The 26,378-nt window shown below is 60.1% G+C and overlaps 1 protein-coding gene across 3 annotated transcripts; it reads right to left on the bottom strand.

The window, feature by feature from the left end:
• Positions 1-451: 451 nt before the first annotated feature.
• Positions 452-26,378, bottom strand: TMEM201 (transmembrane protein 201). Of its 3 annotated transcripts, none has more exons than XM_032495136.1 (11): positions 26,125-26,378; positions 19,473-19,593; positions 18,702-18,896; positions 17,325-17,501; positions 15,812-16,164; positions 14,924-15,127; positions 9,206-9,438; positions 5,539-5,610; positions 4,596-4,895; positions 3,639-3,776; positions 452-2,485 (listed from the first exon to the last, which is right to left on the bottom strand). In XM_032495136.1, exons 1-11 carry the CDS (start codon positions 26,235-26,237, stop codon positions 2,388-2,390), a joined length of 2,004 nt encoding a protein of 667 aa, XP_032351027.1. In that variant the 5' UTR covers positions 26,238-26,378; the 3' UTR covers positions 452-2,387. The 3 variants fall into 3 exon arrangements, with proteins under 3 accessions (XP_032351027.1, XP_032351028.1, XP_032351030.1); XM_032495137.1 differs by lacking the exon at positions 26,125-26,378 and adding an exon at positions 19,796-26,015; XM_032495139.1 differs by lacking the exon at positions 452-2,485 and adding an exon at positions 3,910-3,972 and having other exon boundaries at positions 3,652-3,776; positions 26,125-26,377.

Here is a 26,378-nt window from a genome sequence, read left to right as displayed (position 1 = left end):
CCTGTGCACCTGTGCAGCCCAGATGCCGGGCGGCTTGCAGGGCCATTCGGAGAGGGCTCAGGAGAAAACAAGGGCTCAGTCACACGGAAGACCCCACCAGCTCAGGGTCAGGTCAGGGGTTGCTGGTTGGGACGGGCTTTTCTGAGAGAAGCTGAGCCCCCGTTCATGCTGTCTCCAGAACATCCTTCTTTCTCTGCTCAGTTCACCCTTCCCACCCAGGCCGCTGATCTGTTCAGATCCCTCAGCCCTTCTGGGGACACAGCCACATGGCGCCCACCACCCAGAACCGCAGGCCTCTGGACGCTACCTCGAGCTCTGTACTGAAGAAACCAGTGAGTGAAATCTCTCCTTCCTTGGCTGGAGCTCCCCACCCTCCACCCGGATCAGGGCCCTTCCCACCCCAGCCTGAGCTGCCTGAGCAAACGGAATCAAGACAAGACAGGCTGAGGTATATAGTTCAAAGGTTGGTATCTTTTTGGTTCCTTTTTAACTTTTGTAAAGAAAAATAAGGTTGTGTTTCTTGTTTGAAAGAAAACATAAGTAAACCCCTCCCTGCCCAGCCTCCCCACTGCCCTTAGGGGCACCGGGACCCCTGGCCCTGGGCAGGAGGGGCCGCGCTGGCCCGGGCGCGAGAGGAGGGAGCTGGGCACTCTGTCAGGGCTTCCTCAGGGCCAGAGAGGGAGGGCATTTGGGAATGGAGTCTGGCTTGGTTAGGCAAACAGTAAAATTAAAAAACTCAACACACACACCCACTATACAAATGGGGGCCAAGAGGCACCACCTCCGAGTTGGAACCATTTCTGGCAGTTGGACTCAGGGGCCTGGTACAGCCCCTGGCCCCCCAGTTCCCCATGTTCTGGGGTGGGGGACGGGGCAGGAAACAGTAGCTCCCAGGAGTAGGGGGAAGTCAGAGCAATCCCCTTCCCCACATGGTAAAAAAAATTACTAAAAAAGCACCCAAAGCTTGAAAAAACTAAACCTCCCTGGCAGGGAGAATTGGGGGCATCCTGCTTATCAACAGAATGCCTACCTGGCAAAAATGTGTAGAAAAATAAAATTAAACTTTATCCCTGAATGAGAGTGAAAACCCTTCCCCTGCCCTCATAACCCTCCCCCGAGGCTGCTGACTCCTCCCCAAGGGGCACAGACAGGTGCACTGACACGCACAAGTGTGCATGCACGCTGCCCTGGGCCCTGCCACACCTGTGTCCAGGGCCCAGGGCAGCGGGGACTGCGGGTTCTGACATCCACAGACACACAGTCTCTCACTCCTCACAGCACTCTGAGGGTCCCTGTGCCAGGCTGAGGTCCCTCCTTCCTCCTCTGGGTTGAGGGTGGGCAGGATGGGACCCCAGCACAAGGGTGGGGGCAAACCTGCAGTATCGGTCAGGAGGGCAGTGGCAGGATGGGGTTGGGGAGTAGGAAGCAGGCCAGCTGAGGTGGCCTGGAGACAGATGGAGGTCATGCTGAGCCCACCGTGACATGATGGCAGAATGAAAGCGAGGGAAGTGGGGGCTCAGTGGCTGAGGAGCTGAGTTCACAGCAGGGTGGGGGCAGGGGGTCCAGTTTCATCTGAGACCCATAGACTGAGGGGTCAAGCAAGGCCCCCGTGGACAGTGCATGGGGGAGGGGCCTGGTAATGGGGTGGGGAGGGTCCTGGGTAGTGTTCTCAGGGTCACTGGGCTGCTGCTGGGGAAGGTCACCAGAGGTAATAAAATGGGGGCACACGTAGACAGAAGAGCCTTGGGGGTGCTTACACTAGTCCAGCCAAGCCCTCAAGACCCAGGAACTGAAGAGCCAGAGGGCAGGCCTAGCCTACAGCCTACAGGAAGGGCCAGGACAAGGACGGAGGTGCCCGATCCTCAAGGGGTCTGTCCTGGGGAGGTTGATTCTCCACTAGACCATCCCTCCTTCCTCCCCCAAGGAGCCCAAGGTGCCCGGTGGGACAGGGGAGTACAGTACAGAGAGGCGATCACAGGCCTCGGGCGCGGAGCCAGGGCTCAGGCCGGCTCCTGCTCCCATTACAGTAGTAGAGGCAGCCCTGCCAGGCAGGACTGGGTGGTGGGGAGGGGACCCTGGGGTCATGCAGCCCCTTGGGGTCCCTGGCCTCAGGATCAGAGTGTCAGCACCAAACACACAACTGATATCAGCCAAGGAGGTGGGCGGGGAGGGGTGTCACCCCAAGACCTCGATCAGCCCTGCAGTCAATTAGATGGGGAGAAGGCGTCAGGGCAACAGGACTCCATCTGGTGAGGTCAAGGGCCCTGGCGACGAGGGCGGAGGCGGCAGCCCTCGGGGAGGGCTCTGAGGCCGGCAGTGGTGGGAGCTGCACGCACCTGGGCGCACCCTCCGAGACTCTCTGGGCGCCGGGAGGCTGTGGACGGCGGTCAGCGCAGGCTCTGGTACAGGTAGGCAGAGGTGAAGAGCGCGTTGGCAGCCAAGCTCACAGCCAGGAGGCTCCGGATCAGGGAGGGGCCAAAACGACCTTCCAGAGAAAACAAAGACCGAGTCAAAGGCACAAAGGTCCTGAGGAACCCAAACACCTGCCCCGCCCACCAGAAATGCAGGGGTGCGGCTCTGCAGCCCCGCCCCAGAGGCTCTCCTGGGCTGCGGCCCCACCCCCAGAGGCTCTCCTGGCCTGAAGCCCAGTCCCCAGTTCTTTCCTGCTGCCCAGAGGCCTCCCACCCAGAAAGACCCTGAGGCCAGTTGGCTAAATCCTGACTCCCTGAAGGTGCCTCCTTTCCTGACCCTGGGCCATCAGGCAGGTACCCGGCTCGGGGGGCATACACTTGTACCTTGCCGTGGGGGTAGGCGGGCTGTGGCAAAGGCTTCACAGGCATGTGCCACAGGGGCTTTAGGGCATGAGTGCCCTGCCCAGACCTCAGAGGCAGTAAGTTGCTGCCTGGGGTCCCCAGCCCCAGGTTGATGCTGCAGAGTCACATCCCAGACCCCACCTGATTTTGGGGAGAGCACCCGTTTCCAGTCAGCTCAAGACAATCATTCCAGGAAACTTTCTCATACACACACACATCTCCCACAGGGCCTGGGGTGGGGGTAGGGGGCCAGGAGCTGACCACTGGTGCTTTACACGGAACCAGGACTTGAGATCTGATCTCACACCCTGCCCGTAGCCTGCGAGCAGGGGAGCCGGGATTTGAACCCGGGCAGCTCAGTGCCCAGTGCAGGCCTGCAGCCTCTGCACCGGGCCCAGGCGCTCCAGGCCGAGCCCATCCCAGGGAACTTTCCGCAAAGGTCAAAGTGTTCTCTATCTGTTCTGTCCAGGAGAGCAGCCACAGGTCACGTGCAGCAATGGAGCACTTGCAAGGTGGTTGGTGCAGCTAAGCAACTAAACTGTTATTGTTATTAAATTTTAATTGTTAAATTTAAATAGCTGCCTGTGGCTAGAAACTACTGGAATGGCGGAGATCCAAACCCTAATACAGTCTGGGAATGCTGTCTGCTGAGCCCCAGGCAGAATCCAGAAGGTGCTGCGGGAGCGATCTAACCATCCTGTCACCCAAGGGCCCTTTGAGGGGCGGTTCTCTGTCAGGGTCCCAGACTGGAGACAAAGTTGGCTGCAGACCCTCAGCCCCGACACTGCCCTGCCCTCCTCCCGTGCATCGCATCGCGGCGCAGACCTCTCCAGGTAGTGGCCTCCTCTGCGCACCCTCTGGTGGTGGTGTCCACCACGCAGGAGGACGACTGGGAGGAATCGTCCTCTTTCTTGATGGAGCGGCTGCTGCAGGTGCTGCCTCTTTTTGGCACTGACTTCATGTCTGCAGGGAGAAGGGGTGTTTCAGTGGGAGCTCACAGCTCACCCCCAGGGACAGACGCGGGGCAGCTCCACCTCCAATCCCAGGACGGTCCTTGGATGGGGCCAGCCAGCCAGCCCTGCCCGTCCCAACTCGCCTGGCCCGCCCTGAGCAGTGGGCAGTGGGAGGCCAGGTCCTCATTCAGGTCCTGTCCGCGTAGCTGCCGCGAAGGGAGCTGGTTTTAGATCAGGAGCAGCAAACTCAAAGGCCACCAGGCGGTAGAAGACGATGGCCACAAGTGAGGCTTCGGAGGGGGTAGGTCGACGGGGCAGGGAGTGGAAGAGGCTGGGGCGTGGGACCTGAGCCTGCCCTTCCAACTGTCTGGCCAGGATTCCGGCCCAGGGTGGCCAGATCTTCTGACATCGTAAGAGACACAGGAAATCCACATGTTCATGTGAAAGATTTAAAAGACTGAGGCCTAATTTTAAAAATTTAAAAATGCTTTGCAGAAAAACACCATTTGAGCAAAACAAAAGCATCTGCAACCAGATGCAGCCTGATGTGTTTTTGATCCATTCCAAGGAACAGAGGACCCTCAAGGTCAATTGTAAAAGAAGAAAATAAAATCAGCCAACAAAGGGCCAAGTCCTGGAGGGTTCAAGGTCACCAGAAGCCAGGCTGTGGGTGTCTGGACTTGGGGGAGTGGCCACACAGTCGGAAAGGAGCCAGAACAGGTCCTCTGTGGCCTCTTGACAGTGTCCCCACTGCTGCACACTGACCACAGGGGCCTCCCATGGCCTGCTGGGCTCTCCTGCCTCCGGGAGGGTGGTCACAGGGCCGTACCCACGGTGTGCTTCATGTCCCGCGTGGGCTGCCGCTGTAGGACCTGGGGTGGCTCGACGGGGAAGAGGCTGCCGTTGTGGGGCGAGTGTTCGTCTGAGCTGCTGGGGGTGTTGGGGGCCTCTCCGGGGGGCGACGGGAACAGCAGCAGCTTCTGCCCCTTCAGGTTGAGCCGGGCAGGGCTGATGAGGGGCCGGCGGTGGCGCCGAGAACCAGAGCTGGAGGCTACGGAGCCAGCTATGGAGGGTGCTGGGGAAGGGAGCGGGGAGGAGGGGCAGCTCCCTGACAGCACTGAGAAGTAATCTAGGGGGCGAGGGGATGACAGAAACAAAGATAACAACATGGCGTGAATGTTCGCTGTGGTTACAGTGGTGGCTCTTTTGTTCCTGTTTTTCCTCTATTAACCCATGAAGAGAGACAAGGCTGGACCTAGACTGGGGGTGCACAGAGGACACCTGCTGGGTACTGAGGGCAGAGGGGTCAGGCACCTGAAGGAGGAGGACCATGGAGCCTCAACCATGTTCTCCCTCTGCTCCGCTCCGATTTCTACTCAAAGGCCCTGGTACCTCCCTCAGCTGAAAGTGAGGCCTGGGTAGAAACAAACGGGAGACCAAAGGTCAGCTAACCTAAGCCCTGCTGATGGCGGAATCCCTCAGTCATCACTTAAGAATGACAGCATCGTATCTAATTATAGAAACTACTGTGCCCATTTCATAGAAGAGGAGACTGAGACCCAGGGGTTTTAGGCGCTTGCCTGGGGCTGCACAGTAGGGAGGCACAGGGCTGGGATTTGAACACAATCCCCTTTGGGGGCTCATCTGACCCCAAAGCTCATGCTTAACCCCTCTGCCATCCTGCCCCACACAGCGCTCCGGGGACCTCGGCCCACGAACCACCCCTCCTGAAGCAGCTTCCCCATCACTCCTCTTGGTTCTGTCCTCCTCACCTGAAACTGGAACCTCCGTGGATCGGGACACCTGGGACGGTGGGCGGCTCCCACTGAACAGATACCCTGAGTCTGGAGAGGAAAGAGAAAGGTGACATGGGGCACCCGTGGAGACAGAGCCTCTTCTGCCCCTCACATAGCCCGCTCTGCTGGCGGCGTCGCGCTGTCACAAGAACACAGGCTCTAGACCTGTCTGAAGTTCGTTGGGCACATCCTCACCTTGTAGATGAAGAAATTGAAACCCACAGCAGGCCACACACGAGATCAAGCCTGATGCCTGGTCCTGCACCCTTCTTTCCCATGAGGTCTGGCTGCTTTTTTGAGTCCTGCCTCCTCCACCAGCCCATCACCTGACCAGCTGCCTGCACTGGACCTCAGGGCACCTGAGCACTCCGCTCTTTCCTCAGTCAAGTGCACCCCAAGGGCAGGGACTCCATCTCACATGTCCTATTCCCCCAAGGGTCCCACTGAGAACTGAGCGGGCAGAGATCCACCATGTGTCCAGTGGGCACTGCTGCGCCATCGCCCAAGGGGCTCTGAGGGGCCCGTCGCCCGCAGAGCACCGCCCGACCTCTCCACCCACCAGGCCCAGGGACACAGACCCAGGTCAACCCAAGTGATCGGGCGCATGTGGCCATGTGGCCAAGCACAGCCAGAGTCCTTTCAAGAACCTGCTCTACGGATGCCGGGGAGGGGTCTTCCTCCTGGGCATGACCGCAAGGGACGCAGGGGCAAGGCTGCAGCAAGAGGAGCAGAGGCCAGCAGAGCGGAGGGAGACAGTGCTGCACCTGTGACCCGGGCCACTAGGGCCGATGACCCACACAAACCTCATCCTCGGTCCACCTTGACAACGGAGACTCTGGAACACCCCACCTGATGTTCTGACAACAGCCCGCCTGCCAGGGAGCTGCCCTGCCGCCCTCGGGGCGGTGGACCTCCTGAGCCCTTGCCTCGGGCCTCCCAGGGTGACAGGGAAGCTGCCTGTCATTTGCAGTGGGTGGGAGATCTTGCCCCGAAGGTCTGAACTGGCTGTAGGGGGCCCCTTGGCTCGGCCACGCTGGTCAGTGTGCATGGCCAGTCCGGGGGAGTACTCGGGCCCACGGCAGTCTGCTCTCCTCCGCCCCAAATTCCACTACAGAGCCACAGGAAGCAGAGAAGGACACCCTCCTAACATCAGCTTGGGGTCTGAGCACAATGGTCTGACCTTTGATCCCCTGGGAAGAGCTAAGCTTCTAGCTGTATCCCCATCCCATAATGATAACAGCAGCCATGTCCGCTGAGGACCCTGTTCTGGAAGCTTCCTTGGCATGGTCTCATGTCAAGCCTTCCACAGCCCCAAGGCACAGCCACCCATTTCAGAGGAGAAGTTAGGATGCAGGGACCACCCAAGGTCACGGACTCAGGGGCCCCACTCGTTGCTCCCAGCTGGCCTGGTGGCCCCTGGCACTGTATTTCCTGCATGTACGCAGTCCTCACGCAACCCCACGGAGTGTGTATTACTAAGCTCCCTTACGGGTGGGGAACGGGAGGCGCCAAGAGGTCAGTCTGAGGCCCCCATTTCCCCTCCATAGATCAGCAGCCTCGGACCGGGTCGGGTTTTCTCCAGAGGGAGAGGTGGGTGGCAACCGTGACCTGGGCTTTTGGTTTTCTAACCCTGTGTTTCACCTTGCAGGGAACCTTTGGAGCAGGAATGTTCCCCTCGAAGGTCAGGTTCTTGCCTGTCACCCTGTGGGGTGATTTATCTGACTCATTTCATTTTTTAAAGAACAAGGCAAAAGGGAACCCTCCCTGGGCAGTCAGCACCCCTCGCTCCCCAAGATCGCCAACACCAAGCTCTGGCAGGGCCCGCATCCGAGCTATCTTGCAGGGGCTCGGGAGCTGGGTCCCGACTCCAACCCTGGAGGCCTAGAAGCCTCTCAAGCTCCGGGTGGGGAGCTCCAGAGAACACTCTTTTGGGGATGGGTTTAGCAGCAGGGCCTCCCAGGTTTGGGGGGCCAGGGCATTCCATGTCCTCTCCCCTCCCCTGCCCCTACTCCAGCTGCTGTTCACGAAGGGCTCATGGAGGCCCCGTCCGCCAGCCCCAGGTCTGAGCTGGGCCAGGTCTCAGCTGTGACTCGCCTGCCACAGGCAGGGGCTCAGAACTCTGCTGAACAACCATTCTCGGCAGGGCAGGTAGCAGCCACTCTCCCCCAGCAACATGGCTCACGTCTGGTTACACGGAAACATCTGGAGTCCAGGTCTCTGTACAACTCGAGGCTCTAACCCCTGAATGCCACCCTGAAGACCTCAAACACCATCCACCGCTCAGCTCACGGGTGTGTCCCATGAACAGTCCCTCCTGCAGTGCAGCCCACCCTCTACCCAGAAGGACGCTGGACTGCACACTGGGCAAGAAGATGGCTGGGCTCAAACTCTGGGTCCTGGCAGCTGCAGAGGCTGGGCAAGAGATGGAGGGAAACCGAGACTCAGGGAGGTGTTGGACTAGAGCAGGAGCCCCTGCTTGGGGGAGTCGTTGAGGGGCTTAAATGAGACACTGCATGTCAGCAAGCCCGGCTTAACCAGACGCTGCCCACATTCCTAGAAGCCTGGTCCTGCTGCCCACATTCCTAGAAGCCTGGTCCTGCTGCCCAGCCGGCCACCACCAGGCCTGGGTCAGCCCCAGGCCACACCCCGAGGGCGAGGCAAACCCTGTGTGCACCAGGCGGCTTCCCAAAGAGATGCTGGTCATCACAAAACACCCACAGGGCTTCAGGGAAGATCTATGACGGGGACCAGGTGCTGGTCACACCAGGACTCCACAAATGCCACTGACCAGAACCGAATCCCTGACCTCTGGACCACACAGAAGGGCCAGGGGCAAATTTCCCAGTCCCCAAGATCTAAAAACAACAGCAATGAATTAAGAAATGTGATAAAAGATAAACCCAGTGGGCCTGGACATTTATCGGCTGGATGCCTCAGCGCTTTAAATATGTCATCCTCTTTAACCCTCACTGAAAGAGGAGAAAACTGACAAGACGGCTGCTGAGTGCTTCAGGCCTGCACTTCTAGCTAACCCGCTCCCCTCCCTGTGCACTCTTTTCTTAGAATAACTCATCCTTTTACCCTAGAGGTCTTGAAAGAAGGTCATGGACTGAACCTCAAGAAAATGGGCAGACCCTCCTCAACTCCCCCGTAACAACAGCAAGTTCTTATCAAGATGAAAGGAATGTAGCCCCTGCTCACACCCTGATTGTTATCACCCTCCTGCTCCCATTTTTCTATAAAACCCCAGGACAGGCCCACAGTCTTTAAGGCACTAGCCTGCTGTGACTCTCTTTGCCTGGCAAAGCAATAAAGCTGCTCTTTTCTATCCTCCCCAAACTCTGTCTGACTTTCAATTTGGCTATCAGGGTGCAGAGACCAGTTTTCCAGCAACATCACTACCACCACGAGGCAGGTCCCACTAATACCCTTTTTTTTTTTTTGAGGGAAAATGAGGCTCAGGATGTTTAAGTCCCTTGGCTACGGCAGCTACTGAGCAGAGACACCAGGATTTGAACCCAGTTCCGCCTATCTCTATAGCAGGAGCTCTAACTGCCCTCCTGCACCATCTCCCACCTTGTGCTCAGCCAGAGACCCTGTGCCCAGCCACCCCTAGCCCCGCTCTGCCCACCCGAGTCCTCACCTGCTCGTGTCAGAGAGGGGATGGTGCCCAGCGAGAGGGCCCGGCTGAGGCGGCCCGGCAGCGAGGAGGGCGAGGCCCGTCGCGGTGTCCGGAACAGCTGCTGGTTGGCGAGTGGCAGGAAGCCGGGCGGGGTAGGGATGAACAGAGACGGCGAAGAGCCCGTGACACTCGGGCAGGGGATGGCCAGGCCGGGGCTAGTGGGGAAGAGGCCGGCAGAGTCTCCCGGGAAGTACCTGCAAGAGCCCATGGGCGTGGGAGAGAGGACCAGGGTCAGCCTGGGAGGGCTCTGCAGGCGGCCTCCACGTGGCGGGTCCCCTCCCCTCTCCCACAGTGCGAGGTGGGGCCTGAGTCGGGGTCCCAGAGGAGGCGTGTGTTAGTTGAAGCGGAAAAGCAGTCCGACCACATTCACGCCATTAGGAGCGGGTGGCTGGGAGGTGCCAGCGTGACCCACCCCTCCCTGCATGCCCCCTCCCAACCCCCAGCTTCACAGCAAACTAGTTCCACTACGAGTCTCAGTATTAAAGTGACACTGTCGCCCTTACCAACCTCACGCCAACCCTTCATCTTGAAGCAAAAACACCCAGCCCTGCGCCATGTGCTCCGTCAGGCTAACGGCCTTGGGCTCCTCTGTGCCACGTCCACTCAGTGCCCAGAGCCTCCTGACAGCGGCCAAGCTCGGGGAGCCCCCTGCTCCCCAAGGCCCGACTCCGGGAGTCCCACTGCTGCCCTCTGCTCTCAGACACCAGCCCCTCCTCTAAAGGCCCTGGCAGAGTGGAGGGGGAGGCAGCCAGGCCTGGGAATCCCCGGGAAGAGGCTCTCGTGGGACACCAGCCAAACTTGACCTCAGAAAGACCTGTAAACGATCGCAAGGCAGTTCAAAAGACGGAAGGTGACAGTGTCTCTTTAACTCGAGAGTGGTACAGATCACACAACAGGACCTGGTGGCCCCAAGCCAGAATGTCAACCATGCTTCTGATTAAGGCAACCGATTACAGAGGGGGAGGGACAGAGGCAGTTAATACATTATTAGTCCGCCGTCTGGACGGAGCTGCAGGAGGTCCAGCCTTACCTCAGTCCCAAGGGACAACTGAGCCCATGGACAATGTGCCGACGGACAGGCAGGCTGGCTCAGGCCCTGCTGCAGAGCCGGGGGCCGGCTAAGGGCCCCACCCTGTGCCCATCACAACCGCACACTCGGGCACCACTGGCCAAGCTTCACTCCACTGACTTCCCTCTTTCACCCCTGCCCCTGACTTCAGACAAGTTTATGAGGAAAGTGTGGATTCAGCCTATGCCCCCCTGGAGGATCATGTGACCTCCTTAATGCCTGTCAAAGTGCCAGGAGGCCACCTGGACTTCAGAATCAAAGGGGGGACCCAGTATTTCAGGCACACAGGGACAGCGAGGCAGGAACTCATCAAGCAAACCTTCAGAGGAGTCTGGTCAACCTGGCTGCCCCAGCCTGGATGCGCCTGCATTCCACCTGCTAACCTGTCCTGCCTAAGCCTGTCTGACCCCCACCTCCTTTTCCCCAAAATGCCTGGGGAAGGTTCTGCATTTAAATGCAAGATATAATCTTGTATTGTCATTTTAAAATTGCGACACCATTTGGCAGGACAGCTGCTTCCCTTGGGGAGTGGCCTGAGGTCAGGGGACCATCAGGCACTGAGGGGCAGTGAAGCTGCGCTGGGACCAGCTTTGGCCAGCTTAATCCGATCAGGCAGGGAGCCCTGTCCCCAGCTGGGGCCCGCACCTCCCAGAGAACTTGTCTGCCGTGTGCAGCAGCAGCCTGGCCACGGCAGGGTGCGTGGGCCTGGCAGCAGACATGTCAAGGCCTTTCAGCGGGCGGCAGGAGGACTCGGCGCTGGTGCCCCTGAGCCACCCCACTGCGCAGACCACAGGCAAGACTGGGAGTTGGCCAAAGGCCCCCCACTGCAGTAACCAGCAAGTAAGAGGAGAGGGGCCAAGTCAGGCCGCAGGTTTCAGAGGCGGCCAGCTGGGCCCAGGAGCTGGGTCTTGCCAGCTCTTTCCTGCTTTTCCCAGATCCTTCTCACACCTGGGGCTGCCCACGTTTATAACTTGAGTGTCTCAGTCACCTGGCACAGGCCACAGGTGCTTTCCCAATCTCTGATGCAACTAAAACTGGTGGCGCCGAGGGGGAGATAGTTCTTCATTCCGACCCCTCTCGCTGAGACTTAACTAGCAGATCCTTGTGAAGCGCCAAGGGTGAGCCCTCAGCCTGGCGCCGCAGAAGACAGTCCCCTTGGGCCCCACCTCCGCCAGGCTCCCAAGCACTGCCTGAATATCAGCTTCCTCTGGCGAGGCCCCCCCACTGCCTGTGCCCTCAAACCCCGTCTCAGGGGCACTCAGTCCGGAATCCCAGTCTGGCATCCGCCGGAACCAAGGGGCTCTGGAGCAGGTGGCAGGTTGTATTGCAGCCCACCTGACGCTGAGGGGACGTCTGCTTTTCCCACCCAGTCCCCGCCCCAGCCAGGAGCGGGAGGAGAGAAAGGACTGTATTTTAAGCAGCGGTTTATTGAGACGACGAGGAAAAACACAACCCAGCAGGGCACCTGAGGATGGCCTGGCCTCAAGCCGCTTGGTGCCCACTGTTGCCAGCTCCCACACCTGACTCTGGGGGGCACGCTCGTCCCCCAGAGCCCCCGCCCCCTGTGCAGAAGCCTCTGAAGGATCGTGAAAGAAAAACAAAGACGTGGTGCCTGACGCCCACGGGTAAAAGCAGGGCCCCGGAGGCATTTATTGAAAATACAGCATCAAAAACACTACATCTACGGCCGGGAGTTGCGATTACAGTGATTAGAGGGTCACTAGACAGTCATCCACGTTCTACCACACAACAGAGGACAGGACACTCGGCAACAGCCACGGGCCGAGGGGACACGGGCCCCTCTGGGTGGGCTCTGGGGCAAGCATTATGGGGGAGCCCGCTCGGCCCGGGGCGGGAACCCCAAGCCCAAAGGGAGAAGGCGTCCAATGGCACCTCCCTCACTTCTCGGGGGCTGTCACCCCGATCCCGGACGGTCAGGTGGTTGTCCCCAGCGGAGGGAGAGGCCCCCAGCAGGGCCGCCACGGTCCCCGTTAACAAGGCACGATCCCAGCGGCGCCTGCACTTCCTCAGCTGTTGCCAGTACCGCTGGAAGGTGCTGCAATACGCTCCGAGGAATGAGACTTCAAGGGACAGATGGGTAATTTTAAAACACCACACAAACTCTAAAAAGGCCAGGAAGCCTTCCTTTGACGGGGTCCATCTCATGACACGAGGGCGTCTTCCCGTCCCCGCTAGAGGGCAGGAAAGACATCTGCTCAGCAGGCTCCTGGCCAGCGAGAGAGCCGGTTCTGGTTATTATAAATAATTTAACTTAAATACACACATACACACAGATGTCCCACTTCTACTCAACGCCAAGAAAAGCAATAATTAGCATCGCGCCATCAGTTTCCTTGAGAATAGGAGGTTCCAGATACAAAGGCACGCACAGCCAACAGACACTGGTCCCCCGCCTGGCACCTGCCGCCTCCTCTCCCTGAGGCTGGCTGACTGGGGTGAGGGACAGACAGGGGCTCCCTCCCCGCTGACAGGCCAGCCACCCACCCCTCCTCCTAGTCAGTGCTCTTCCAGCTCTCCCTCCACCCAGAGCAAGCTGCGCCCAGCCAGACGGGCCTGGTCTGAGGCCATACAGCTACCGGGGGCGGCTCCTGACCCACCCAGGCTCTCCCACACGGATGCCGAGGGTGGCATGGCTGCCACCCCATCGCTCAGGTGAGTGGGGCTGGGTGGCCAGAGAACACGAGGATTCGTGCTGGTGGGGCTCGGGCATGACTCCCCTGCACCCTGGGGGCTCTATGAGGGTCTGACCAGGGCACTCTCACCTGCCCCTCAGGCCCAGCTAGTCGACGGCCCTTTCCTAAGTGTGACACATGTAATCAGCTTTTGCCTTTCCTGGGCTCTGATGTGCAGAGGGGAGGGGTTGGCACACTTGGGGCCACACCTAGAGAGGGGCTTGTGGTCACAGTGATGTGTGGCAGTACACAAGGGCCCTGGAGGGGTTGCACTGAGGTCACCAGAGGGCAAGATGCCAGGCAGGGGACAGCCTTGGTCTACCTTCCTGCTGGAGCCGTAGAAGGCAACCCCTAGGCTGAGAACCTCCTCCAGATGTGGATGGCACCTCAACTTCCAGAGCATGTATACACCAAGGTCAGCACCCAAGGGCCCTGGAGAGGAGTCCACTTCTCATTCCACAGATGGCAAACAGGATGGGACAGCAGGGCCTGGCCAGGACCACACAGCTGTCCCTCCCGTCCTGCTGACCCAGGGAGAGCGAGGCTGTGGCAGCCCTACCTGGAAGTGGGAAGCAGGAGCCTCGGTGCTCTCCATGAGGGACTCCAGGGGCCAGGAGGAGGGTAGTGACTGGCCAGAGAGGGACAAGGTGACAATGACCTGATGTCATCATGGGCCTGTGTGTCCTTTGGGCCCCTTACCCTGTGCTAACCTCAGGGAGTCAGGACTCTTCCCAGGCATCATATTGGGGTGGGGCTGGAGGAAACTGGGGACACCCCTGGCATGGGGGGAAGGAGACAGGGCCAATGAGAGCAGTTCAGGCCCCACAGTGCCAGCCAGCTAGGGCAGCCCTGGCCCGGGAAGCCTGAACCCCAGTCCCTACAGGGAGTGACTGGAGGGCTTTCCATAAGGGTCAGGGTCCTGCCTTTCCAGGGCAGAACTGGGGGCTTCCCAGAAGATGGGCAGAGTGTGTGTGCTCGAGTTCTGTCTGGCTCACAGCGATGCCCGAAAGACAGATGAATAAAGAGAAGAGTATACAGACCCCACCTCCCCCGCCCACTTGAGTGAGCTCCCACCACAGCCTGGCTCTTAAGAAGAAACTTGCTGACCACAGGAGAAGCATGGCCTTTCTACCGTCCACCTTGAGAAGGGCCTTGCCCCACAAACTCATGGTCGAGGCCAGTCTGGGCCTAAGAACTGCGCTCTCTGTTCCCAGGGAAGGAGGCTGAGGGATAACAGGGTCTCACCAAGGCCTCAGAGCAGGGAACCCAAGGGGCAGCCCTGCCTCCTTCTGGTTCCACCAGCTCTGGCAGGGCTGGCTGGGCAACGGGTAGGACCAATGGGGCAGACCAGAGAAGTGATGCTGGGACGAGGTAGGGAGCTCCGCTCTGGCCCCAAACCAGCAGCACCTGCCTGCGCCAAGCAGCCCGAGTCGTCAGGCCATACGGCAAGGGCCCAGCGCTCGGCAAGGCAAGAGGAGAAGCAGACAGCAGGCTCTCAACCTTCTCCCACTAGTGTCAGAGCCAGGAGAAGGGCCGTGGCCAGCATGGGGGTGCCCAGAGCCACCAGCAAAAAGCCACAGGTCAAAGGCAGGCAGTGTAGGGGCCCCCTGTGTTCCAGTCTCAGGGCAGTGAGGGGGTCTTTGGCCAGAGAGGTGGCAGCAGTGGTGAGCAGCTAGAGAGCACCTGGGAGCACACTGGGTTGGGGAGTGGCTTGGTGGAGCCAGAAAGAAGAGGTGGGGAGGCCCGACTTCTTGGAGAAGGGGCTGGGCCAGGACCAGGGGCCCTAGGATGGGCGGGGGTGGGAATGAGGCAGGTAAGAAAGATGCAAGACAGAGGTGCCCCGTCCGGGCTGGGGGCAAAGCCCTGGGCCTGTCCGTCCGTCTGTCCTCCCCCCGCAGTCACTGCTGCTTCTCTGACCTTCGAGGCCGGAACCTTCGTGGGCCTGTTGACTTCCTCGTGGCCACGGCTGCCGTGAAGCCCACCAGGCAGCACAGGGACGTGGTACTGAACTTGAGCGTGTCCAGCCAGCTGGGCGAGGCAGCCTGCAGGTACTGCTCGGCCAGGTGCAGCCCCAGCAGCAGGGCCCACAGGCAGGTAGAGAAGGCGTCGATTCTCCGGAGCCTGCAGGGAGAGCGGGAATGAGAGCCCATCAAGGTGGGAGAAGAGCTCTCTCGCTCCTATGATGTCCTGCCTTCTTCATCCGCACCCCTGGCCCCGCTCAGGACAGAATCCAGGGCCAAGAGGAGAGTGTAGGCCTCTTGGTGCAGCGCCCAATACTTAAACGCTGTATGACTCTGAGTCAGTATTTCTCCCGAGCCTCAGTGTCCTAGTCTGTGAACTAGGGCTAAGATACCCCCGAGTCACTGTGGGATGACACAGACACTATTTGGTACAGGGTCTGCAACTGCACGGGGAAGCAAAGCAAGGACCCAAGGAATTCCCACTTGACCCTCCAACAACCCACGAGCTAGATTATCATCACTCCAATTCTGCAGGTGAGGAGCCTGAGGTGCGGAAGCAAGGCAACGTGGCCCCAGTGGCCCTGGCACATGGCAGTAAGTGGTGGGCCGGCTCTGACATTGCTGCCCCTCTAAGGCAAGTCACTTGCCCTACTCTTGCCCACTGGATTTCCAGCTGCTGGAGAAGAAGGATGGAGTCTTGTTCCAGCTGCATCATGGAGCTCAGCCAACGGCTGTGCGCCCAGCAAGGTCCCTTGACTCCAGACCTAAGCTTTCCTCCCACTGAGCCCTGTCCCGAGGCCACAGTCCAAGACGCAGACCCCTGCCCCACCCACTGCACACATACCTGATGCGGCCGGCCAGCACCATGGCCAGCAGGCAGGTGAGCAGACCCAGTGTCACGACGCCCACCTGGTGGCTCTGCCCTAAGGCCCAGGCCTCGCGCAGCTTCTCTGCCACGTGCTCCGGCAGCAGGCCCAGCAGCTGCCTCCAGCCCTCGGCCCCAGGGGCTGTGCCATTGTCAGGTGTGGCCGAGCCATTGCCACCAGGCGGCAGCGCTGGGGGCAGGGGGCCCCCAGGGGCCAAGGGGTTGTTGGTGCCATACAGCGCAGTGGTCAGCAGGAAGGCGCAGGCCAGGAAGGCAAGGGCACGGAGCACAATGACCTGGACCGGGGCCTTCACCACAGATGAGCAGAAGCTCTGAGGGAGGGACGGAAAGACTGGTCAGTGAGATGGGCAGAGCCACCCACCCATCCTGGGGCCCACTCTACGCACAGGGGTCTGGCCAGGGCCCCACAGTCCTTGCCCAAGAATCCACTCAGTTCCTGATGGCCAGATGCCCTAAATGCTGAGACACTCTTGGCTTGGTTTCTGGTTTACCACTGGGTCCCATTAATCTGTCTCACTTCTGGGCCATCATCCCACTGTGAGAATTACTGAGTGGGGGGGCGGGCACTGCGCTACCACGTTCTTCACAGAAACCCTTTTCACGTTACACTGAGCTCTTCTTTCAAAGTTTTTCAATCATGAAGTTCTTATCAAAAATTCCTATTGTGGTTTTAACTGGAATTGTAATAAATATACAGATAACTCAGGCCAAAGTTAAGTTAAAACATACAGCAACAAGTCGTCCAGTCTGGGAACAGGGTGGAGGGGAGGAAACCAAGGGTCAGGGTGCCCTGCTGGGCAAGCAGGCATGTGGGCTGGCGGCATGGCCATGTGGTCAGGGACCTGGCTGCAGCCTGGGAGCCACACGCCAATGGGACGCACCTCTGGGGACCGGAGTGGGTGGGTGGGAATTTCTCTGGGGAGGATGGCTTTTACTTTTAAATCCACTTACTACTATGTCAGATTTTTTTAAACCATAACATCCCTTTATCTGAACACAGTGGATAAATTAATGATGACTTTAGCCAGCCGGTCCTGGGTTCAAATCCTGGTGACACGGCACACCAGGTGTATGGCCCTCTGCAAGCTACTTAAGTTCCCTGAGTTTGGTTTCCAGAGCTGTAAATGGGAGTCACAGTGCTCAGCAAAGCACCCACCACAAAGGTGCTGTGAGGAACCAACACAAGGGCTGGGAAAGTGCCCGGGTGCAGCAGGGAAACTCAGAAACCCATCAAGCAGGCAGGTAACAAATGCGTCCTGATACCAAGCCATTCCGCTCAGGACACCTGCTCCACTCCGGGTCTGGGGGCAGGTTGGTACACGGCCCCACTGGAAGGCTGCTGCCCCAGGGAAAAGGACCTCAGCTCTGAAGAGCTGCCCTCCGGTCACTGGGCTGAGTCCTCTGTGAAGGGGTCTCCTGCACAAACTTGGGGGCTGTGATGCCCAGAATGCGCTGGGGCCACCCCTCAGACCTGAGTGTGGGTCTGGTCAGCCTCCCGGCGCTTGAACTGGTGGCTGAGCAGCAGGGCGCGCAGCTGGCGGTTCTGGTGCTTGATGTAGTACTCGACGGCCGCCTGGCAGGGCCGGCACAGCTTGTACATCTGCTCCAGGTGGTGCCGGTACACCTCGATCTCCTCGTCGTACCTGCCCTGTGGGGGGCGGGGCAGAGGCTCAGGGGCCTGGTGCTGCCTGCCTAGCAGGTCGGACCTGAGTTCATGTTTGAGCAGGGTGACCACGGGCAGGTCGCCCCCACGCTGCACTGGCTTCCTCCACCGCCCAAAAAGACAAACGGCCCCCTGGGTGCGGTGAGGGCATCAGGAGTAAGGGCCACCCAGAGCCCGGGATGCAGCAGGGGGCCTCAAGTGACAGGAGACACTCTAGCCAAGTTCTGCTGCTCCACAGGATGCACCTGGAGGCCAGAACTTGGGACATGGCCCCGCTCCCAGACACCAGGGCTCCAGGAAGGCGGGTGAGCCACGGGAGAAGGTAGCTCTGGGCTGACACCACCTGGATGCAGACAGACGGGACAACCCAGAGGTAGGCGTGCCTCACCCCTTAAGCCTAGGGATCCAGACAACACTAGAGAGCCCTTGGCTGGGCCAGGGCTTTAGTGGGAATCAAAGGTCCACTGGGCTTCAGGGACAGCACAGGAGACCTGAGTCCCATCTGTCCTCCCCCAAGAGGTGCAGCAGCAACAAACCTCTCCCCTTACCCCCAGCGTTCCCAAGGGAGCCAAGCAGTTCTGTCTGCAGGGCCGGAGGGTTATCCGTTTGCTCTCCCGCTGAGACTGAAGAAGCCTCGTCACACGTGCCTTCCCTTCTTTCTGCCGCTTCCCCATTTCTCCCTGCTCAGCCCAGGCTCCCCTCCATTTTCCCCCTTCCCTCCTCCCTCCCTCCCTCCCTCCCAGGCTGGGCCTTGGGAAAGTCCATGTCCCTGGGCTTCAGCTGGGACTTTCTCCTGAGGTCGTGGGATTCCCAGCCTGGGCGAGGTGGGATGAGCTAGACGACAGGGCTGCTGGGCTCAATGGGGCCAGGGAGGCAAGCCCTCACATCCAGCTTCTCAGCAGCACCCATCTCCCTTCCTCTCCCACAAGCCAGGAGCACCCTCCACCAATTCCAGAGCAAACCGCCTGCCGGCAGCAGGCAAGTCACACTCAGAGGGACGTGGACAGGACGGGTCCAACAGGGCCCCAAGCTGGAGCCAGAAGACCCTACTCACCTCCCCTGCCCAGGGGCAAACCCCTCTGCCGTGGGGCCAGCACGGACAGGGGCAGGGTGAGGAGGGGGTTCCCCTCCAGATGCCTCTCAGCTGCTCTAAAGCACTTCGGCCCCTCCCCGTGCCCACCTCACCTCGTCTCTTGGCGAGAAGGCGGCCAGCTGCTTGATCTTGGTGGTCTGGTGGTGGCTGCACCTCCTACACAGCAGCACCTGGCTGCTCACCCACTGTGGGGGCTGCGCGGGGCCGCGGGGGCTGGGCGCGCTGCTCACCACGTGGTTCAGGTGCTCCAGGTACTGGGCGGGGATCGGCTTGTTGTAGTCTCCGTTCTGGGGGAGGAAGACCTGAGTCAGGGGGCTCCATCGCCGTGAGCCTGGTCCCAGGCTGCTAACACTTTCTTTACACGCAACACAGAAGCTCTTCTTCCGAAGAAACTTCACGGGGAACCCCAACAGGCGAGACACTGGGAGTGCAGCCTGGAACCCCCTTACCCCCCACCCCCACCCCGTATCATTCCTCAGGACCCGACTGAGTCTGTCACAGGGGTTGGCGAACAGCTGGTGGGCTGCCACCCATGTCTGTGAACAGAGCTCTCCTGGACCACAGACACACTGACTACAGGGGCTCGGCAGATCCGAGTGGGTGCCAGGGACCTCATGGCCTGCGAGGCCTGAACTCCTCATTACTCGGCTCCGCAGAAAGCCTGCGACCCCAGGCTAGTGCAGAGCAGGGAACGAGCTTCGGAGCCAGAAAGATCTGGAACTGAACCCAAATCTGCCTTTAGTGTGTGACTCCGCACAAGTCATCTTGGCTCCCTGAGCCTGTTTCCTCATCCTCCAAGGAGGGGTGCAGGGCCAGGGCGTGGGGCCCACAGGCCCGGGACGGGAGGGGATGTGCGGCCGCACCTCCTGGAAGCCGTTGTACTGCTCGCAGTGGGGGCAGTCCCAGCAGTTGCGGTTCCCGTAGGGCACTACCGTGTCCTGGTTGCAGAACCAGCAGTTGACCACGGTGTGCGTCGGCTTCATCCTGGGGACGAGGACGGAGTGGAATCAGTGGGGAGACCTCGCCACCGGCGTGATGGAGACCAGGGAGGATGTGCAGGAAGCAGGCCGGGGGAGGAGAGGACGCTGTGAGGGCGAGGACCCTGACTGGACACCGTGTGTCCGTCTGCTTCTCCTCAGCCCTCGAGGCAGACTCCCCCCGACCCTGGGGGCAGCTGGAGACTCACCAGATCCCTCGGCTCCACGTGTCCACATGGGGACCCAGGTCCACCAGGCCCCACTGTCCTGGGGCTCAGGCATGGGGGCAACGGGGGTCAGGGCCAGCAGGCCATGGGGCAGACAGCGACCAGCTCCAGGATGCCTGCCCTCCCCGCAAGGCCTGCAGACCCTGGGCCTGTTCCCAGGCTGTGCAAATGGTGCTCCCTGGGGAGCATCCAGATGGAAGGAGCCTCCTGTGCTTCACAGAAACCCCCAGGACAGCGAGGGCCAAGGAGGCCAAGGGGTGGGGACTACAGACAGCTGCTCAGCCAGGGGCTAATCCTGACTGGCAGAGGGACAGGGCAGGCCAGCTACAGGGGCCCGCACAGGCCACACATGTGGTGACAGGTGGGGTCTGCAGGATAATCCCAGCCCAGACATCGAGGGATCTATGCTTAAGGCCCCTCCATTCATTTCACTGACTGTGTGTTGGGGGATGGTGTCGAGAGGGGGAGGGGTGCACAGCAACTGTCCAGCAAACCCCTCCAATCCCAGGAATTAAAACAATGCGGGTGATGAGTGGCAGCTCTTTGAGCCCCGGGGTCCTGGCTTTGCTGCTCCTGTCCGCCTGCTCACCCTCAGAGTCCACCTTCAGCCTTCCGAGTCTGGGCCTCTGCTGGGGTGGGCAGCCATATTCCACATGGACACCCCTACTGTCCAAAGACAGCTTGAGCCCACGCTTCTGGGAGCCAGAGTCCCTGGCCCTGCCAGCTTCTAGCCATGGGCTTCTCCTCTCTCAGCTTCAGCCCGCGTCCAAGTGGGGGTAATCCCAGAACCAGGGCATCTGCATGTTACAAGGATCCAATGACACAAGACACACTAAAGGTGCTTCCCAACACAGAGCGCTGGTTGTCACTACCCTGTCCCTGGGGTGGTCAGGGGCCTGGAAGAAAGGCTGCCCCCAGGAAGCAGAACTCCTGCTCCTGACACTGCAGCTGCCTCCTGGCCTTGCCACTCCACTGACCACAGGCAGGTTCCAAGAGTTCTCCAAGCCTCAGTCTTATCATCTGTTAACTGGGAACAAGACACCTCAAGTGTGGGAAGCGCTAACAGTGCTTGGCTAAACGCCCAACATCTGGTAATTAATGTGGGGATGGGGAGGGGAACTGGAAGCCCAGAGAGAAGTGGATGGAACCAGACCCCGCACGGAAGGGTCCCAAGGTCCACAGAGGGCGCCCCCAGCAGCCCCAACCCCAGCTCAGGCCAAAGCCCTCATGATGGATCACAAGGGACCACCTTGTCTCCAGCATCGAGTCAGCGGGCAAGACCCAGAAACAGCAGCACTGGGCAGTGCAGCCTTGTGGTCACCATGTGGCCTTTGGGGAAAGTCATTCTACCTCCTGGAACCTCCACTGCACTCCTTCATTTGGCCATCAGGGATAATGATAATCCCCGCCCCAAAGAGGCTGCTGAGAAGATCAAACAAGAGAACTTAGGAAAGCGCGGAGCTGGGCAGGTGGTCAGTGGAGGCATTCTGACAGCTTCTCTGGGCTTCGTGCAAAGAGCAGTGGAAGGAGGCAGCTAGCGGTGTGGGAACCCGCTCTGCTGAGATGCCAGCACTTGGCTTTCTCTTTGTTAATTTATACCTGCTTTACAGGTTTCTTTTTAACAGTGCACAGGGGCAGGTCCCCAGGGGTGATGACGTAGGCTCCTTTGCCCCCTAGGCCCTGCTGTCCTCACGATGGGTCCGTCAGCCTCCTTTGCCCCAGAAGCCCACTGCACCCTGGCTGGAGAAGAGCCAGCAAAAGAGCTGGCAGCCCACAAATAAAGAGAGACAGGAAGGGAGTAAGAGACTGGCCCCAGGGACCAATGGTGGGGAAGCAGGAGCCAAGGCTTGGGTCCAGGGGGACAGGCACGGAAGCCCCTTCCGCCCAGGAAGTCATCATTTCCACCCTGAACCTCCAGCTCTGTTGCTGGGGAAATGAGCCTGGCCTTGAAAGCGAGTGACAGGAAGGGGAGGTGGGAGATTAGGCCCTGGCCCCTGGGCCAGCAGCTCTGGCTCCTGTCACCCTCAGCCCTTCGTAATCCCTGCCCGGGGTTGAGGGCTCCTGCCACTCTGAGTCTTGTGGGCGCTTATGGGTCACATCTGGGGGCGCACTCATGGCTGATCTTACAGCTCGAACAGTCTTCACAGCTGCCAGGCAGGTGGGCCTGGCCTCTGGGCCCACACCCACTTCTACCAGGGATCTGCTGGGTCAATCTGTTCTGAGCCAGCAGCCCAGGTCCTGCTCTTGCTCAAGGAATGTCCCCCTACCCTGCTCCCCTCCTAAACTCCTCAACCCGCTTCTCCCCCAAGCCAACAACCTCCGACCCCAGTGAGGCTCTGGGTCAACCCACAATTTGTGGTGGACAGTATCTGAGGTGACAAGACACAATGTCCCTGTGACAATTAGAAGAGTCCTGGCCAGGCTGCCTCAGGGAAAAGGTTGGGCCCCAGAGGCTGGGTGGCTGGGAGGGTCTGGAAGGTGCTAACCCAGCTCCTGCTACCTGTGTGCTGTGCTCTTGGCCAGAGGCCCGAGGCAGCCAAGGATAGGAGGAGTGCCTCAGGAGGAACCAGGGGCAGTTGCACACTCTGGAACCATCCCTCCACAAGCCCCAAACAATGGGGAAGAAAAAGATGAACACGTGCCCCTAACTGTTATCATCCCACTGGCCCCAAACACAAACTTTTAGTTACAACAAAGTTTGTGCCTGACACCCTGCCAGGCCCTACAGGTCTGGTGGGGGGCAGAGGGCGGGGGGTCACTTCTAGCCCACCACTCAGAGGGCTGCAGCATGAGGCCCTGGGCCCAGGACCCTGCCAAGGACTGGGCACCTGTTGTGAGCCCAGCACTGTGCCACATGGAAGGCTCAGTCCCTGTCCCAGGGGGCAGGGTGGGCAGAATGGGGTTTGTCAGAGACTGGTGAAGGCCAATGTGTAACCAGTCTCCACCAGGCTCTGAGAAACCCCCAGAGGAGAGCCGGGCACATAGCCCGTGACTCTAGGCACCGCGTGCTGGCCCAATGGGGTCTAGAAGATGGTCTCCGAGAGTCAGGCTAGTTCCCTCAGGTAGTCAGCCTCTGGCAGGACCCCAACAGGATGTCCCAGGACAGCCTCATAGGGGAGGGGTCCTTACTAGACCCCACATGGCTCCTCACTTGCTCCTCTGTGCCCCAAGTGGGCAATACATGTCCTATTCACCTGGGAGAATCCAAGAAAGTGCCTCCTGGGCTGCGGGACAATGGCAACAACGTGCAACTCAGCGCCTCCGCGCTGTCGCTCCAGCCTCAAGGGAAAGCACACTTAAGTCCACAGCAGTTCTGCCAACACTGAGACACAGAGCCCCCGGATCCGCTCTCGGGGGACCACCCTGGTTATTCAGCACAGCCCGTGCAGGCTGGGCACACGCCAGGCTTGCAGAGAGGCAGAGATGAGCGAGGTTCTCCACTCCTGACCCGGACACAAGGACAAGAACGCAACCTCACAGGGCAGCTGGTGACAGATGCCACAAGAGAGAGCCAATAGGCGGAGCATCTGCCGTCACCCTGAAGAACAGGTCTGCTGGCCAGCAGGGCAAACGAGCAGATGGCCTTCAAACAGACGGGACTGCTGGGCAAGGCGGGGGGGCCACCCGGCATGCGTGCAGGGAGCGGGGTCCCCTCAGCCAGAGTGTGCGGCACTAGGAGAGTGTGGCGAGAGGTGAGTGGGAAACAGGGACTCTGAACGAGGCTCTGCTCCTATACCCAGGAGGCTGCATCCTTTCCGTCTCTAAAGACCAGAAAGTGGACAATCCAATAAACACCTGCGGGGGCCGTGGGAGGCCCCTAAGGTCCTGAGCAGGGATGTGCTGGCAGCAGATGGAAATGACACCAAGCAGCAGAGTCTGGGGGTGGGAGTCTGGGTGGGAGAGGCACGGGAAGCCACTAGGACTGTGTGGGTACAGGGTGAGCAAGCCCAGGAAAGCATAATTCGGGCTTCCACAGATTTCCAGTGGGTGCAGAGCGGCAGCCACATCACCCGGTGAGGACCCAGAGCGCGGGGCTGGGTTACGAGCTGAAGGGCTGGAGTGAGGCGGGGCTCTGCCGCTGAATAGGTGGTACCGCAGGACAGGCCTCCGTTTCCTCATCTGTAGAATGGGGACAACAGCAGCACCTGCCTCCCAGGTTACACAAAGTCCAGTCCAGAGGACTGCCTGGTGGGAAGCCAGGGTGGCCCTGCCTGAGGCTCGGGGGGGCTGCAGCCCTTCAGAGAAGTGACCTCCTCCTCCTGCTCTGCGGGCAGGCTTCTGTCCATGTCTCTGTGCTGAGGCGGCAACCACCCACCTGGCCAAGTCGATTTCCAAAAACAACTCTCCTCACATGCTCTCCTAAGGGTCATTCAAAACCCATACTGTGGCCAAAGCCAACATTCCTCACAGTCACAGTTCTTCCCCCAGAAGGGAGAAGGGATCAGTCTGCGGGGCTGGTCTTGTATCTAAATTGTGCCAGTGGCATTTATGACCCCCAACAAAAGCTCTAGGGTAAAAGCTCAAGCCTCCTGGGTAAGGGCTGGTCCTTCTCAACCTACAGGACCCAAGGCAACACCATGACCCTGGCATCATGCCACTAGACTGAAAGGGCCTCCTGGCTTCACTCCAATCAGCTCACCCGTCACGGCACCAATGCCCCAGACGCCTGTCTCCGAGAGGGAAAGCTGTGGCTGGCAGCCCAGGAGGGGAGATGGGACCCCCAGGGACAGCTGTAGCATAAGGCAAGAGCTGGAGGCACAGTGAGCACACCTAGTCCAAGTCCAGCTACACCAACACAAGGGGGCTACAAAGCCTGGTGACAATGCCTGGCCCAGGCTCTGATCCTTGGGCTGACATTCCCCATGGCAGGTTAACTGGGAGGCAGCAGTGTTCAGAGACAAACCGGGCTCTGGACACACCTCTGCTGTCAACACGCTCTGGGAATCTGAGCAGGTGGCCTGATACTTCTGCACCTCAGTTCCCTCCTCTATAAAATGACTGGTTTGAACCAGTTGGTCCTGCAAGCCCCTCCAGCTTCCAAAAATTGGGCAGAAGCTGGGACACGCAAAGGCGTGGGTTGTCAGGGACCCTTTGAGGCCGCCCCCTCCTCAGCCTGCCAGTCTGGCTTATCCTGCAGACACAGCTGATGTCCCTCCTACCCCTTCCTCCTCCGGGAAGCCTGTGACTCAGTCGCCCTCACTTCTTTCCTCCTTGGGTGAGAAGCAGGGCTAAAGAAGAACAGACAGACCCTCCAGGCTCAAATCCCAGCTCCCCCACTTGCTGTGGGCAAGTTCCTTCGCTTCTCCCACCTAAGAGCTGAGCTTCCAACATCCCTTGCTGAAGCTACAACCCCACCCCTTTTGTCCCTAGAATGTTCTCACAACCCCACCTTTTTTTTCCTGTGCCCTGGAAGGTGGATCAAGTAGGGAGGCAGTGGGGCTGCCCCTGAGACCCTGCTGAAGCAAGAGGCCATTAAGCTATTATCCCTGATCATGGCGACCCATGAGACGCCAGCTCTGAAAATGGGGGTCAACACGATCTTTGAGCCTAGGCCAGGGCGGCGGGCAGCCACTGAATCCGCTCAGCAGCAGCGCAGCCCAGTTTAAAGACCTCGGAAGTATGTCCGGCTTTCCTACTCTTGGAGGCTGTAGTGCCCAGGGGTTAGGGATGCCGGCTCCACAGCCAGGGTGTTACAGTTCACACCCTGACTGCTCTCATTATTAACAGTTTATGTAGCTCTTTTGTCTCTCAGCCTGTCTAGGCACAGCAGGGGCTGTGACTCGGAAATGGGCTAATGTGAGATTAGAACGACGCCTGGGACAGCGCCTGTACACCAGAAAGTGCCAGCTAGGATCGTGCCACCCCAGCGTGCTCCTGAGGACCAGGGATCCGGGATGAAGGCGAAAAGAGCGCAGTCCGACCCTCGCTCGATTCTCCCGCAGGATTTGGGGGCCCTGCAGACCCTGCGGCTCCGCCAGCACAGGTCTCTGCGGGGGAGGAAGTGCGTAACTCACGCGCTGGCTGTCCCCGCCCGCTCCACATTCCTGAGGTCCCCCAACCCACTGCTCAGCCGCTTCCCACTAGATTCCCCGCACGGTCTTCTTTCCGGGGGTGGGGGCGTGCACAGCGGGTCTCAGCGCGGGGGCACAAGGGCCAGGCCCCGCCGCCACGCCGGCCTCGCGGCGCACTGGCAGGGAGGCGCCGGGCGGTCCCGGAGCCGACGAGGGCGGGAGGGCCGCGGGCGGAGGGCGGAGGACGGGGGCGGGCCGAGGCCGCGTGGGCCGCGCGGGCCGCGGGCCGCGCGCACTCACCTCCGCGCGATCCGGTAGAGCAGCACGCCGGCGGCGGCGCACGCCGTGACTCCCAGGCCGCCGGCCAGGCCGGCCGTCGGGCAGCGGGCCAGCAGCGCGCTCACTCCCTCCATGGCTCCCCGCGCGGACGGCGGACAGGCGGCAGGCGGCGGCGGCGGCGGCGGCAGCTGGGGGACCGAGGGCCGCAGCCGTGACGCGAAGCGGCGGCGCGCGCCTTCTCGCGCCGTGACCTTCGCCGCTTTGTAGCCGGCGCG

Source organism: Camelus ferus, chromosome 13, assembly GCF_009834535.1.
Source record: "Camelus ferus isolate YT-003-E chromosome 13, BCGSAC_Cfer_1.0, whole genome shotgun sequence".
Taxonomy (NCBI): domain Eukaryota; kingdom Metazoa; phylum Chordata; class Mammalia; order Artiodactyla; family Camelidae; genus Camelus; species Camelus ferus.
The sequence above is the reverse complement of the archived record's forward strand: the minus strand, read 5'-3'. Positions and strand labels throughout refer to the sequence as shown.